The following is a 16,512-nucleotide window of genomic DNA, read 5'->3' as shown; positions in this document are numbered from 1 at the left end:
ACCTCCTCTCTGTTTTCCATCTACCCGTTTATGTTCTCTCCTCTGTTTTCCTCTCCCTTAATCTGTGCACAAGGGACTGGGGATGATTTGCCTGTGTGAGAGGAGTGGCGCCTTCTCTTGCCTTTGAATACAGGAAATTATGGAAAAACAAACACACATTGGAGCAGAGTTTACTTAAATGTGCACTTGGCTCATTTAGAGAGCAGAGTTTTCTCAAACAGTGCAGTGAACACAAGGCTTCACATTTTAAATGGATACTTTATTTTAATTTAAAAAAAATATGCAGGACAATCTCCTTACCTGCACGTTACAAAAGCAATATTTTCCTCTGTGAAGGCATGAGGACTGACCTCAAACTGAAGCTAGGTGGCAATGCCAGACACCAAGCCTCGCCCTCAGTGCTTCTCAATGACTGAGCACTGCACTGACTGTCTGCAAGAGCGACCCAGTGCAGTCAGTCTCAGGCAGCTCTGCTCGGCTTCTCTGAGGCTTGTATTTTAATTGCACTGGTTCTTGGAATCACTGTGTCCAGTCCAAGCCTTAATAAGAGCGGCCCTGGTCGGTGAAAATCAGCCCCATGACCTCCAGCCCACCGGGGAAACGCCTGATGCCTGTTACGGCCAGTTCGGCCCTGGGTACCAGGTTTAGAATCAAATGACTCAATGTAAAGCAGTCCCTCTTCCCATGCCACCTTGAAGAGTAACTCTTTTGCACATCCCTTCTGCCACTCTTCACTGTACATTTAGAATACTATACCCTGCCTGAGCTCCACAAAACTCCACAGTCAACAACTGTAGTTCTCTCGGTCTCACTGACATCATCTGGTCTCCTGCAGGGTGATCACACTCCTCTCTGGTAGGTGCAGTTAGCTCTGGGGTCTGCCCCAGTGCAGGTACTGAGCCCACATGGACCGTGTTTGAGTCACTGCTCTTTGTGGGAGTTCCACCTGAGATGCTCCAAGTCGGCTTGTCAAGGAACGAGCAGAATCACATCCACAACCTCCAACTCAAGAATATCCTACAGCAGGGTCTATACTGAGGTCCAACCCCACACACCCACCTTGACCTTCTCAATCAGATCTCTGACCTAAGGATCCAATGGAAGGATGCAGCTGGCTCTGGTATCTCCATCAGCAGAGATTTAACCACCCAAACAAATAGTGTGGAAGTACTGAAGGGCTCAAACACAAGAAAACTGGGTGCTCTGCCTCCCTGGCAGCAAGAAGCACCAACGCTGCCTCAATTGGGACACTGGTGAGCTCCTATCCTGTGGGAAAAAGCAGGTTGGAATTCTGTTGCTTTTGAGTTGAGGCCTGCCTTTATTTCTAGAAAGAAAAAGTGGAGGCACTGAAGAGCGTTTGATGGTACATGCAGCAGAATTGCATAGAATGTCTCCCAGGCATGTAACTGGGATACCGTGTCCGCCTCCACAGAGACACTGGCGAATCTCTCTTCTTCACAAATAAACATACTGAAAAAGCACCGTGAGAGCCCCGGGAATTCCGCCGCAGCGCTGGGGGGGGGTTTGGGGGCAGCACGGTGGTGCGGTGCTCATGACGGAACCACTCCGTCATGAGCCGCGGTTGAGCTGTGCTCATGACGGAGTGGTTCCATCATGACTCCGCCCACTGCGCTAATCGCCCGCACAGGCGGGGAATTAGCGCCGCGTGGGCAGCGCGGCCGCCAACGGCCGCAGCATGACGGAACCACTCCGTCATGAGCACACGGCGACCGTGGCTCATGACGGAGTGGTTCCGTCATGAGTGGGGAAGGGGTTAATGTGGCTTTTTTCACACCAGGCAGAGTAACCAACCAAGAGTTTGGATGGACATTTTTGCTTCTGTTGCTTTTCTGGTCTTGATAAAATAACTAATTGCCCTTGGACATATGTCCCTGCTGGGAGCCCTGAGAATGAACATGGCCATAGTGTAAAGGCTTCTGACCATGTTGCAGGCAATTTTCTCCCCACCTGGCTTAGTCTGCTTCTGACTGTTTCATTGCCAGTTTGCTCGAGAATTATCCACACTGTAACCATTTCATGGTATCTGCTAAATATGATCTAGAGAAATATTCTCTGCTTCACAGAGCAATCATCCAAGTCATGTTCCTTGTCCAAAAGGTTGCACAATGAATCAGAAGTGGTTGTCTTTCTCCCAGACACCTATACATCAAAGTTCTGTTCAACCCAATAACTGCAAATCTACAAAGGGACTCCTCTTTTGTTCGCATTTAAAAAGTTCCTACTCTACAGGGTTGGGCTAATCCCAAACCCACTGATAAACGTATCCGCCATGCAGTGCAACTTCACTTGGTCACCCTTTTTAACTGTAGATTGGCCTACATCCATCTGAGAAAAAGTTGACTCAGTAAAGTCACTGCCTTTTGTTCACCAAACACCATACATGCTCCTAGGGGCGTAACAAAAACTTGAGGGCCTCCCCTGCAAAGAACATGAAGGTGGCCTCCCATGCTCCAGGCCCATTCACAAGCTCTCGGGCACGCCCGTACACACTGCCGAAGGGGGCCTCCTGGAGCTCGGGCCGCCTGCACCACGGAGGCTGCAGGGGCTATTGTAACGCCACTGCCTACTCCAGCAGAGTTGTTCTCCTCCAGGTCCTTTGTGATACTGGGGTGGAGGGGCTGACATTACCTGATGCAAGACTTGCAGCGTAAGCCTTTCTTAGCTCCATCTCCTGTAGTTTCTGGGCACTAACTACCTTCTCTTACTTCAACAGCCTTTTGGGTCCATTACATGCTGTATCTCCTTCTTGAAAGGTGTTTTCCTCTCTCTCTGCTTATGCTGCACCTCAGAGTGTCTCTGAACTATCTGTGTCTCAAACTCCATCTTCTGGAGTTCAGATGTTGGGCACTCGAACTTTGTATGGGGTGGGTGAATGGGGGAAAAATGGAGGGAACTGGGGATGTGCAAAGATGACTGTTTCGGGAGAGGAGTGGGGAAAAATCGAGTTAAACAGTTCTTTACTTGTGGGTCCTGTTACTAGATCCAGCTTCATTCGCTGTCCTGTCATTCTTAAACACATTTGCCCAAGGACTTTTCGTGGCTTCACATAGCATCTTAAGGTCAATTACTGATGAATGTCCCACTATTACTGATACTGACCCCCAGCGTGTCTGGTGTCAGGCATCTCTTAAATGGTCTCCCACAGTACAAAGACTAGGCTTTATTGGGTGTCATTATGTACCTTCAAAAGTCAGTAATTGAATCGACCTTACAAGCTGAGGCTTTTTGTCCATATTCTGGGGCAGTCTGTCCTTACTGGGGACTATCTTTTGCACACTGGGTACGGCCACTTTCCACTGATGTCCAAGTTCATGTCGTAATATTGTACCCTGACTGCATATTCTAGTGTCTCCCTTTTCAGGTCTTGCCTGAACCAGCGCATGCGCTGGTCTGGCGAGACTTATTGAGAGGGCTCCAAAAAGTGCTACCAGGCCAGCCTAGAGCTACTGTGCATGTGCGCGCGCGCCACGCTTTACCGCGATTACTTTCACTTTCACGGCCGCTTTGCATAGCCACTACGTCTCGCTTTTGGGACCTTATAAGTATTTAGTTATGCAACTGTTGCATGGCTAAACACTTATGAGGTCCCAAAGGCGAGACCTATTGGCTATGCCAATGCTTGTTTACAATTGGCTTTCCAAGGGTAGCCATGGTGAGCAGACACAGCTTACTTCAATCTCTTCAAAGGCATGGATTAGAACCCCATCACTGCCACAAATGCAAGACCTCTTCGCCAGGTCCTGCAGCAGTCAGACATTACTGGGTAGTATTCGGTGTGGGTACTCTCATTTACCAGTATTATCCCAGAATAGTGGCTAACTGGAATGCATTCCTATCCAAGGCAATGGGATATCAGTGAGGAATGGCTGTCCAAAAACCACTCACTGCCCTCGTATGCCAAGAAAAAGATGCATAATTACCCAAATGTTTTGGTAGGCGGTTGTGGAATTAATTATCTAAAGTTTGAATAGACAGAAACTTCCAGTACTTGAACCCTGTACCTCTGAGGGTTTCAGATAGGAACCAAATTCTCCCTGAGAGAAGCTAGCACAGTGGAAGTAGAGTTTGCCACAGCTGCTACACGCATTTCCAAATTATATATATTTTCCGTTGTATTTTTAACTTATCCCCCTTAATAAATTCCTTAGGCCAGTGAATAATTGCAAAAAGAACTATTGATAGACTGCAGAACAATGTCATACATTCACCCCAGTACAGAGATCTGGGCCTAAATCCATCGTTTTTTTGCTCACCATGCCAATCCAGTTTGGACCCAGCCATATGCAAATCAGCCCCTGTGCCCAATGGGAACAGTCCAGCCCGAACTGCCAGGCCAAGTCCTCCCTAGACTGGAAACAAGCATCCTAGGATCGGTGTCAGGGTTTCACCCCTCTTCAGCCAGGATAGCTTGATTTCAGTAGCATGGAGAGCACGGGACTCACGTCTGAGCATACCCGTCCCACTCGGGGTGACAATTGCAAAAAGAACTATTGATGGACAGAATGCAGAACAATGTCATACATTCACCCCAGTACAGCGATCTGGGCCAGTGTACAAGCAATACACTGGAATGTGCAGTCCCTTGTACAAGGCAAAGAAAGAACAGCCCGGAACATTGGAATTCACCAATCCAGTTACATTGAAACCCAAGGCTGCATAATATAGCCTCAAAGCCCGCGGACGAGGGTTATACTGGAGTGGCTTGGGCCTATAACGAGGACGAGGGCGTTTAACATTCGGTAAAGCCCGAGGCAAAAGGTCTATAAACTCCAGGTTTATAGCAGCCATTATAAGCCTGGAGCTGCTCCATTTTCTTCAATGGAGCTCGCAACTTTCTAAGGTTCTAATAAAGCAAATTTAACCCAGCTGGTGCCCATCTCCCAGTATTACTAGGTGTACCAAACAGAGTAGTGCCTACCTAGAGTTTTCATACTTCTGTATAAAGTTATAAAAAGCTACCACCAAGCACTACAAAAACCTAGTTTGTGTATACATGGCAATAGCATTACATAAGGCCAATAACTTGAAAAGAACAGTTATTTTTAGAACAGTGCTTCTCCCAGTTGGAGAGAATGTTGTACAATGTTTGTCAACAAGCCCCACATTGTACGACAGTGGTTTATAGTTATGTATGGCAATTCGATCAACCTATCGTTCCATCTAAACCCTAAGAGACCCACCCTTCTGAGCAACAAAGGCCTAAACCCATTATACACTGCCTGCCAGAATCACTCGTGATTTAAACTTGTTATGTAGAGCCTCTGAAACGCCCTCACAGAAATATCTCCTCTCTTTTTAAATTATTGAAGCCATAGCCATCTTAAAGTTAGTTTATAAATTACAATATTTTCACAAAACACTTGGTTTAGAATGCTATGATTGAAAACAATGTCTTTAAAATCGTTAGGACACCAGCCACTGGTGCACAATTATACAGGATGTAAAAGGGAATCTGTTACAAATACCACATTTAATATAGCCTTATAGCCCGCTATACCGGCTATTAAAGGCCCGCTGCAGCATTAAAGGCCCGAGTCGAAGGCGAGGGACTTTAACAAGGCAGTGGGACTTTAATACCCGGTATAGCCCAGCTACGAAGGGCTATAAGGCTATTAGAACTTTCTGCCACTAGAGGGCAGAATGTTCTAACAAATAAAACAAAGGCTTTAGGGAGCACGAGGGGATTCAAATTCCCTCAGGCTCCCTGAAGCCTTTGTTCACAGCCAGAGCTGTGAACAAAGAAGCATTGGAATGCTGGAGCTCTGGGCTTCTACCAGCCATTATAAGCCCGGAGCTACTCCATTGTTTTCAATGGAGCTTCCAACATTCCAATGTTCTAATATAGCCTTATAGCCCGCCGTAGCTGGCTATACCGGCCATTAAAGGCACACTCCAGCGTTAAAGGCCCAAGCCGAAGGCGAGGGCCTTTAACAAGGGAGCGGGCTTTAACGCCAGTATAGCCCATCTACGGAGGGCTATGAAGCTATTAGAACATTCCGCCACTAAAGGACAGAATGTTCTAACAAGTAAAACAAATTCCTCACATTGCCCAAGGAGACTGAAATCCCCTCAGGGTCCATGAGGCCTTTGCTCACAGCAACAGCTGTGAAGGACAACAATGGAATGTTGGAGTTCTGGGCTTCTTCCAGCCATTAGAAGCCCGGATCACTCAGACTGTCACATTATCGTCACCTATGAAGTTGTATAAAAGGCCTAATCCAAAGCAAGGGATTTTACCAAATTGCTTAGAAATTAATGAAAAAACACAGAACCTACCACAAAACCCTATCAAACGCTTTTTCTACATCTAACTAATCAATGTCAATGGGTCATTTCAAACTTTAGCCTCATCTATCAGAGCAGTAGAATTATTGACATGGTGGTATAAACAACAATGGGGCTCCCCAGCAAAGTGTTATCTAGCCACAGCTTCCCATTTTACTAAAAGAAAGATCTGCAAACTCCCAGGCTATGCTGCGTTGCCTGGGCAACTTCTTGTTGCTGGAGCAGATATATGACTAGGTGTGTCCTAACCTGCCATTCAGACTGATAATATTATTTTTTTCTTTGAGCTGATTTAGCCAGGTTACATTTGAGAGTTATGGAGGCAGGCAGGGAAGTAAATATTCCAATGTAAGTCTTCTGCATTCATCCATGATAGATAATTTGTGAGGTTTGTATATAGATTTTAAATCAGCCAAAGAAGTCTGCTGATGTGGAATCCCCCATCAGTCTTCTCTGTTCCTAAGCTTGAGGGCATGCAGGGACTCATGGTTGGGTGGTGCGTTTAAGTAGATGATGCCAGTGCCTAATTTGTAAAGTAATAAGTGTCGGGCCCAATGTTTTGCTCAGAATCAGCCCCTTGCACTATCGAGGGTTGGGATGCGAAATATCAAGGCTACGTAGTCTTGATTCCATCTCTTGCTTCTGTAATCCACCACTAGACACTGCATGTACCTTCATCTCACTCTTGCAGTTTGTTTTTCATCCCTGCCTTCTCACGTTGTCACAGTTTTTCCATCGTTCTCTTCCTCCTTCTTATCAATTTTTATGTTATCCATTCAGTTGCTCTGGAACCAAGTCTGTTGAGCAAATATAAGTGCTGGCCCCCAATAATGAGTGCTGGTGGACCCACTCTGTAACCCCCAGCTCAAATTAAGCACCGGACAATGCCCAACATTTCCTAGAGCTGTAGGCAACTGCAAATAGGATATATGGCTTAATTGATACCTAGTGGTTAAGCTTGAATATTCTCAGAACCAAAGACCTTCTTGCTGGGTCTGAATTGCTTCTTCTGAAACAACAATTTTCCTACTTTAAGGCCGCTTTGTGTTGCTGCTACAAATTACCTTCACGCATGTTTCTAATTAGGGTGTGTATGTCTGTGTTGGGGGGGGCGAGGCGGGGTGATCTTAAAACGAAGTTCCACTGACCACCTCTTCTCTCTCTCTAGAACGGCCATATTCTGGGAAGTTGGAAGTGATGTGGCCACCAAGAAGCGCTGGAAGTGAGGTTGAACAGGTATGTATGGTGCTAAGTCACCTGTGGAACGGTTGGGAGGTGAGACAGAGGAGGACTTTCCATCAATGGCCCATTCCATGCTGCATTTCTTCTTTCTCTTGGAGACCTTTGACCTCCTCATCAGACAAAAATGTCTCTGGCAGGGATCTCCAACGTAGCTTCAGGGCAAGGTCCATGCCAAATTATGAAGATATCCAGAGACATTTTAACGGATGGGCAAAGAAGGCTCTGCCCTAGGGTCCCACCTTTCAAGGGGGTCCCTTGTTGTTTGGTCAGGACAGGGCCTCTCATTAATTTATCTGAATAGTCGAGCTATAATAACTACCTCTACCTCTTTTGGTCATAGAATGTTGGCAAGTATACCACTGCCTCGTACAGGGCTGCCCCATGGTGTACTTCCATGCCAATCTGTGTGCTGCATGTGGATCAAGGCAGTCCAAGGGCAACTCGAGAAAAGGAGGGATGTTTAAGTGTACAGGTGCTTATTTTAAATAAGCGATTGCCTCTCATTTGTCTTCTTTCTTTTACTATTGCCTAGTTTTAAGATTCGATAATTAGGTATGATTTAGCTGTAAATGTATCATAAATTCAAATTTGTTGGGAACAGAGGCCCTCAAAATAGGTTTGACCCAGGGTCCCCATAATTTTGAAGATGTCCCCCAAGATAGCCACATAGCCTACATTTGCATGAGAAACATCATTTACAACGCATGTGATACATCGCATGCCATTACAACGCAAGTCGTTAAAATGACGCGTTGTTACATCGCATGCCATTACAACGTAAGTCGTTACAACGACTTGCTGTAGGGGGCACAAGGTGTTGGATTTGTTAGATTTTCACTCCAACACATTCCCTACTGTTGCACAACCTGGAGTTGGAATAGTAAATTATACTATTCCAAACTCCAGCGCCCCCCCTACAGCAAGTTGTTGTAACGACTTGCGTTGTAAGGGCATGCGATTAACAACGAGACGTCGTAACGACTTGTGTTGTAATGGCATGCGTACATAACGCATGGGTTGTAACGAGTGCTATTCCATTTGCATACAACTGATCTAAATGAAGCTCATTTACATAGTTAGCGGCGATAATGAACGGATGCGGCTTTCCTGGTCCTAGGCTGGCCGCCTTGTCTATAGAAATCTGTAATGAAGCAGCAACAGTTCCTGCCACCTCGAGATATTATTTGACCTTTGGGATTTCTCTCAATCCTGTCCTTTGGGCTGGGCATGTTTTTAAGATTTACCCCTCAGGTCCTTGTTTTTTGCCCTGGGTGATCATGGGATACCCTTTGATTCTGCCCCCAGGGATCTAGGGATATTGCTCTTCCCTCTTTGCCTAGTCCTGTGCCTCTCTCTTGCCTTTTAAGTCCAGGTCATGTTCAAAATTTCATTCTATAGGTATCTGGGATTGTTAATCACCCTTTACGCCTGTGACAGCACTGATCTCCCTCATTAATATCCCTGGAGATGCCCCTCACTTTTGCCTGTAGAAATCTAAGCATGTGCCTTACTCCTGACTCTAGGGACCCCTCATGTTTCTCACACCTGCACCCGAGAACATCCCTCACTGCGGCCCTTGGAGATATCCTCATGCCACTGTCTGACCACTGTAGGCGAAGTCTCCAAATTGATAGGGATGGTCACTGTAGCAAATAAGGACCAATCACTTAAAAGGTGTTCTGGAGCCCTGTGTTTGCCTAATAGGGCTGTTATGTTCAACAGAGTTTATGGATAACCGTTCTACTAAGGTGGCCTGGTGACAAACCCCAACTGTCTTTGTCTTGAATCCATTACCTTGAACTTAAGACCACACTAAGGGCTAAACCCATGAGGCAGAAGTGCAGGGATGGTGGGAGACCAGAATTTGGGAAAGTAGTCCTAGGACATGGATAAAATGTAAAGAAAGACTAACTTATGTACAGGACCCTGCTTGCACTGGCCGTCAGGCGATGAACAGCGGCAGCAGCTGCATGTTCTAGGGACCACAGATCATGTCACATTCCATCTGCTGCTATTATATGATATTTGGGCTTCCTTCTGAAAATGATTTCTATTGTTTTTTCCTCCGGGCTGCTCTCACTTGAAATCTGCTGTTTTGGAATATTTTGCCTGATTTATCTTCAATTTTCGGTATGTGGCTTTTCTCTGTGGGGTTCACTCTACTCATATCTTCTGTTTCTGCATAGTTTGTCTGGGGGTTTCTGAATTTTCTAGATTTGCTGCTTCTCCTCCTGTGCTCCTTGCCCCATTGCCTTATCGCCTTTGAAATATTGCCTAATTTCATTTTCTCTTGCTTTGTGATATCTGGTCTTATTTTACAACATTCTGTTTGTTGCTTCTCTCTTGGGGCCCCCCTCTTTTCACATTTCCTGTTCTAGAATAGCTGGTATGGTTTTCTTGCAGTCGTCTATGTTAGTTGCATCTCTTCCTTGACCCCTCACATTTAGCAGCTCCTGGTCTTGGGTATGTGTTCTAGTTTTTTTGTAGTAGTCTATTTTTCGGTACTGTCCATCAGCCCCTCTTTCGTCACATCTCCTGGTCTTGTATATTTGTTCTGGTTTCTTCTTAGTGTTGTAAGCTTGTTGCTTCATTCTGTGACCTCTCCTCACTTCACATCTTCTGTTCTCAGATATTTGGCCTAATTCCTTCTCAATGTTTTTTGTTTGTTGTTTCTCTCCGTGAGCCTCTTTTACTGTTGCATCTCCTTTTCTTTGATAGTTGATCTGCTTTAATCTCAATATTCTGTTTGTTACTTCTCTCCCTTGGCCCCTCTCATTTCACATCTCCTGCTCTTGAATATTTGGCCCCGGTTCTCAATGTTCTATATGCTGTTTCTCTCGAGGTACCCTCTCGCAATAATATCTTATGTTTTTGGACATTTGGCCAAGTTTCCTCTTTATCTTCTATGTTTGTTGTGTATGTCGCTTCGCCCCTCACATTTCATATCTCTACCGTTCTTGGCTATTTGGTCTTGCTTCCTCTCAATGGTCTGTTTGTTGCACCTCTTGCTGCACCCTTATCATTTCACTCTCCAGTTCTTAGATATTGCATCTTGTATCTTCTCAATGGTTTGGTTGTTGGTTCTCCCCATAAGTCCTATCGATCCGTCACATTAGATTCTTGGATATTTGATCTGATTTCCTCTAGGCGTTCCATGTTTATTGCCTCCTCCTCAAGCCCCTCTCACTTCACATCTCATTTTCTAAGATGTTTGATCTGCTTTCCTTTCAGTATTCTATTTTTGTTGCTTCTCTCCCTTTGCTCTTCTTGTTGCACATCTCTCTTGGTCTTAGATTTTTTGTCTGGTTTCTTCTCACTAGTCTGTTTGTTGCTTTTCACCATGAACCCTTTCACTGTCGCCTCTCACGTTCTGGTTTATTATCGATGTTCTATGATTATTGCATCTCTCACTCTGCCCCTCTATTTTAAATATTTCCTGTTCTTGGATATTTGGTCTTGTTTCTTCTCAGTGGTCTGTTTGCTGTTTCTCTCCATGAACCCCTCTGGTGTCACGTCATGTTTTTGGATCTTAGTGTTTTTTTAATGTCTGTTCTTTGCCTGTTATGTCCTTTCCTTGGTTCCTCTCTGTTTTAACATCTCTTATTGTTGGATATTAGGTCTAGTTTCTTATGAGTGTTCTTTCTGTGATGCATCTCTCCCCTCTTTCACATCACCTGTTCTTCAGTATTTGGTTTAGTTTCTTATCAGTATTCTATTTCTCTTCTCTATGTACGCTCCTCTCACTTCACCCCTCCCTGTTCTTGCATATTCCGTCTGGTTTATTATCACTGTTTGTTGATTGCATCTCTCTTCTGGGCCCTCTCGTTTCACATCTCCTGCTGTTGGTTCATTGGTTACCTTTCTTATTCTAAATGTTCTCTTGGGCTCATTTTCCATGGTTCTTGCTTCTGGACAGTTTGCCATATTTCTTATCGGTGTTCCATGTGGGTTGCTTTTCTTGATGCCTCTTTATTTCTCCTGTTTTTGGATATTTGATCTAATTTCTTCTTGGTGTTCTTGGTGTTCTGTCTGTTACTTTTCACTCATGGGCACTTTCATTTCACATCTTCTGTTCTTGTATGCGTGGTTCAGGTTGTCAGTATTTTGTTTTTGCTTCTCTCCAAAGGTCACTCTCATTTCACAACTCCTGTTCGTGGATATGTGATCCGTTTTTTTCTCAATGTTCTGTTTATTACTTTCCCTTATGAGTCCATCTCACTATCACATCTCATGTTCTTGGATGTTTGGTCTAGTTTCATCTCAATGGTTTGTTTGTTGCTTCTCTCTCTTGACCCTTCCCATTTCAGATCTCTTGTTCTTGAGTAGTTGATCTGGTTTCTTGACAGTGTTCTGGTTGTTGTTCTTTTAACAAGCCCCCCCTCATTGTCACTTCTTCCCTCTTGCAGGAGGGCAGGACTTCTAGCACGGTGCGCCAGAAGAGTGCCTTGGTGCAGCGTTGGGAAGCAGGAATGGTTTCCAGTCAGCAGTCACAAGACGAGGAGGACTAGGGGGTTCCTGTCGCTCCCACCCAGGACAAACACTCCCTGCTCTCTTGGGACCTGTAATCAGGAGAAGGAGGGAGACTTCCTTTCAGCAGCCCACCACTCGATCTCTTCTCTCAGGCTGCATGATAGTTACGCCCGTGCCCCTTGGAGTCTTGGCTTGCTGCCCCTGGGTTAGGCTGAGATGATTGAGGACCACAGACGATCAGCCGGTGTTTATCTGCTCTATGATTACAAAGCCTTTGCCCCTTTAAAGAGCTGTGAACACCATACCATCATCTGTATGGCCCACGCGGAAAACATCTCTGCAGTGACAGACTAATCGAGAGGTGCATTGACATCGCATGAGAACTGCTGGCCTGGGGTTTGGCCCTCTGGCATGGCCTACTCGCTAGAATCCTCAAATCACCTCAGTATGAAGGCGGAGAACTGCCATGCCGTCAAGGCACACAGACAAGACTCCTCATCTTTCTAAAACATCAGAAGAGAGCTGGAGGCTAACCTTGCCCTCCTGCCATTGTCTGCATGCAGGGTTCCTAGAGAGAGCTCAACATTGAATAGAGCCCAATCGCAAGGCACCTCGACAGCCTCAACATCATCAGATAACTAGATTCTGCACAGTATGACCTTTCTTTAAAGTCAAGACTATCCTCCTTAAACCTGTTTTTGCTATTCACAATGCATTTTTCATGAGAACCTGTATCCACTGCAAAGGTCCAATGCATTCTGGGAATTCTGGGGTGCTCAAGCCCCTTCCCCTATACCCATGGCTTTATAAGTATGCAGGGCTTTTCCCTAACCTCAGGAATAGAGAGTACATTTTCCTAATGAACATGTTTCCATGTCTTTATGTTTATCTAGGGTATGCTGTGATATGATGGAAAGTTTTATACACCAGTTATATCCTTGGACATTTAGATTGCTTTACTGGTGAACAATGTCCCTGAGCATAGAGCTTTCTGGGATACACCAGGTCATGTCCTTAGCTCAGTGGCCTTCGGGAATGTGGAAACATGCTTCATTACCTAACGGCTGTCTGGGAAGTCCATGCATTTTCCCTATTCCCCAAAAATTCACGGCCAGATATACAAAGATTTTTTGCGTTTGCAAATTGCCCGATTTGCAGAATCAGGCAGTTTGAGAATGCAAAAAGGCAGTTTCAAATTTACAAAGCTCAAATTGCGATTCGGTAACCTGTTACCTAATTGCAATTTGGGATTTCGAATCGGTATTTGGAAGGGGGTGTTTTGGACATCACTTTCTAATACAGATTTGTATTGGTATGTACAAATGCTTTGAGACCAAAATGCCGTCGCTAAACATTCGCATTTTACCACTAACTCGAAATTGGTGGTAAGCCATTTGCAAAAGGGATGGGGGCCCCCTTGGGACCACGTCCTGTATGAGAATGAAAAAAATATAAATTTTTAGAGCAGGCAGTAGTCCCACAACCACTGCTGTGTCTTAAAAAATGAAACAGAAAACATATTTTTTTTTTATTGCATGCCATTTTCCTTTAAGGAAAACGGGCTGCATTTAAAACAAAAAAGAGTACTTTATATAAAAGCAATCATCACAAACTGGGAATCACAGAAAGTGTAAAACACACTTGCACATTTTCGTGTTTGCGATAACCAAATAGCAAATTGCAAACATTTGCAATTTGGTAATCGCAAACACTAAGCTTCGTACATCTGGCCTACAGTCATTCAAAATCCATTTCCTTGAACCTTTAACATTCCATAAGTTGCAGACTTTTTCCGCTGTTCTCATGGAATGTTGGTATACAAGATGCATTTTCCTAACCACCTGATAAACATACCTAATCACAGTCTGTCTCAGGGTATTCAGATTTTTGCTTAACCTATGGTATTCTAATGCATGAGGCCCTTTGCTAGCCCAAGTGCATTTTGCACGATGCAAAGCCTTTAATTCTCCAGTGCGTTCTGGGATAGTCAAAATATGACCTTTATGCTGTGCTTCCAGTAGTACATGTTGCCACTTTCTATAACTGCAAAGTATCTTGGGAAAGGAAATAAAAACTACTTATGCCAGGGCATCATTAATATATATATATATATATATATACTTGTCTTCTCGTGCTGTAGTCTGGGATATACCTCAATTCCTATCTAATCATATTTAATGCTGCAAACATGATTAATGCACTAGGGACGGGGAACCTCCCTTTCCCGTCCCCCAGCCTGTTATTGACGATCAACTAACCCTTTGCTTATGTGTCCTCTCCACCCATGTGCCTCATCACACCGCATATGTTAACTCCTTTACTCCCTCCTGTACCATCTCTATGTGTCTATCCCCCTATGCCATATACTTTACCCCCTTTTTAGTACCTTCCCTGCTCTCTCTTTTGCCCACCTTGCTGGTACCTTATTCTCATCTCCCGTACCATGTTTCCCTGTGTCCTTCGAAGTAGAGGGACACACTTCTCAGATTTTTCACCAGCGTTTAATGAATTACTTCAGGAAATTTAGCCAGAGAATAACAAATGCATAAAGTAAAATGAAGGAGACATAGCTGTGATTTTTAAATAAATTGACAAAGCCAAAAAACACCTCTTGTTTGTCATTTTGTCTGTCCCGTTCATCACCAGACCAGCATACCATAAACGGGGAAATGCCCCGATTACTTATTGATAATCACCACTCTTAGTACAGGTGTCCTCATACTAGTTAATACTTTAGACTTGGTGGATGCCACCATGGAACAGGAAAATCCAGGAAATGCTGCAAATTCAAGCCCCATCCACGCCAGCTGGGCGCTATAATAGGCTAGATGTTCTGAGCATTACCTGGCCATACCCACGCTTAGATAAAGATCAGATAATTGAAGGGGGTGGTAGTGGGCTGGTCGAGGCATAATGACTGGGTGATGACATCAGAACTAATAACAATGAAGATTACTTGTAAGTAATTTGGTCACTACTTTTGAGGCACAGTCAAGCAAGACCGGTCTTTGGCAAATAAGGAATATTAAATGATCAACAGAACATAAATGATTTCATTATTCAACACTATGGGCTTGATTACAATGTTGGTCGGAGTTGCCTCCAACCAACACTGTCACAGTCGCCGATCTCAACACCGCAATTACAATGCAACTGCACATGGTGCGGTCTCAAACTCCCATTTCTCTATGGGAACTTGTGCTGCTGCTGTAAACGGGCCATAGCACAATCTCCCTTAGAGAAATGGGAGATTGTGTTAATCCCTGCACCACGTGGCAGGCACCTCCATAGGGATTACGGGTCGGTCTACGACTGGCCGACGGGCTCCTTGAGCCCATCGGAATCCAGCCGGAATGACCAGACGGTTTCAAGTCCGACCACCTAGATTGTAATTAGGCGGTCGGAATTGAAACCGCGATGAGGCTCGGAAAGCCTCCGACCTGCTGTCACAGGCTTTCTGGGCCTCATCGTAATAAGGCCCTATGTGATTTAATATAATTAAATGACAGCACAGAAGAAACTTATCATGGAATGAGATGTATTACCTCAATATACCAAAGTTTTTTCCATTTGCCTCAATGCCTTGAAGTCTGTAATGTTTAAATATATTCAAAAAGACCCAAGTGGAAGTTGGACAAAGCGACTAGAAACAGAAGCCCTCTTGGTAGTCCAATGTCTAGCGTAGGCTTTTAAACTTGAAGGTTTTAGAGACCTATGAACCACATCAGCTAAAGGCCTTTATTCTGCAAACCCCTCCTCTCAGTTTCCAGACCGACAGTGACCCCCTTACTATAAGAGGCCCGACTGCCTGAGTGGAGATGGTTGCAGAGGAAGACCCAAGGGGCATATCAACAAGGGCTTTATCTCTGCTTTTTTGGCTTTAAAAGCCAAAAAAGCAGAGATAAAACTAGCACCCTATCAACAACAGGGTGCTAACATGCAAATTTGCATGTTAGCACCCTTTAACTCTACGCTTCCCCTTGCATCTCTAATGAGATGCAAAGGGGGCGTTCCAGAGTAAAATAATAGGAGAAATGTCGCTAAGCGACATTTCTCCTATTATCAAGAATATCGCTAACCCTGTTAGAGACAAAAAAAGCAGCGCTAACCGCGGTTAACGCTGCTTTTTTACATCTGGTATTTTTCTGACTTAGCCATGATATCCTATGGAAGGAGGATATCATGGCTAAGTTTGTCTGTCCCTATCAACAAGCTAACGTGAGATTATCGCTGGGTTTCCAGCGATAATCTCACGTTAGCCACCTAGCGTGAGGATTTTTATCGCTATTGAGATAAGCGTTGCTAATAGCACGCTATCTCAGCGATAAAAATCAACGCTAGCCGGCGATAATTATCCTAGCGCTAAGTGCGCTTAGCGATAATTATGTTGATATGCCCCCAAGTGAGGAAGAATTGCCAGTTATCTCAGCAGTGGAAATCAATTCCTTGGCAGACAAAATCCCCTCTCGTTCCTCCTCAGTGATTTGTGTTAGA

At 44.7% G+C, this 16,512-nt stretch overlaps 1 protein-coding gene across 4 annotated transcripts in view; it reads left to right on the top strand.

Annotated features, from left to right (window-relative positions):
- The window catches only part of MISP3 (MISP family member 3), an 83,483-nt gene extending 70,605 nt beyond the window's left edge, over positions 1–12,878 (top strand). For all 4 annotated transcript variants that reach the window (XM_085600443.1, XM_085600440.1, XM_085600439.1 and 1 more), the window contains 2 exons: positions 7,475–7,542; positions 11,955–12,878. In XM_085600443.1, coding sequence (XP_085456569.1) covers positions 7,475–7,542; positions 11,955–12,056 — 170 coding nt within the window. In that variant the 3' untranslated portion in view covers positions 12,057–12,878. The remainder of the gene's footprint in view (positions 1–7,474; positions 7,543–11,954) is intronic.
- Positions 12,879–16,512: the final 3,634 nt, after the last annotated feature.

This window comes from Triturus cristatus, chromosome 4_2 (assembly GCF_964204655.1).
Source record: "Triturus cristatus chromosome 4_2, aTriCri1.1, whole genome shotgun sequence".
Classification (NCBI taxonomy): Eukaryota; Metazoa; Chordata; class Amphibia; order Caudata; family Salamandridae; genus Triturus; species Triturus cristatus.
Note: the sequence above shows the minus strand (reverse complement) of the source record. Positions and strands in the feature narration are given on the sequence as shown.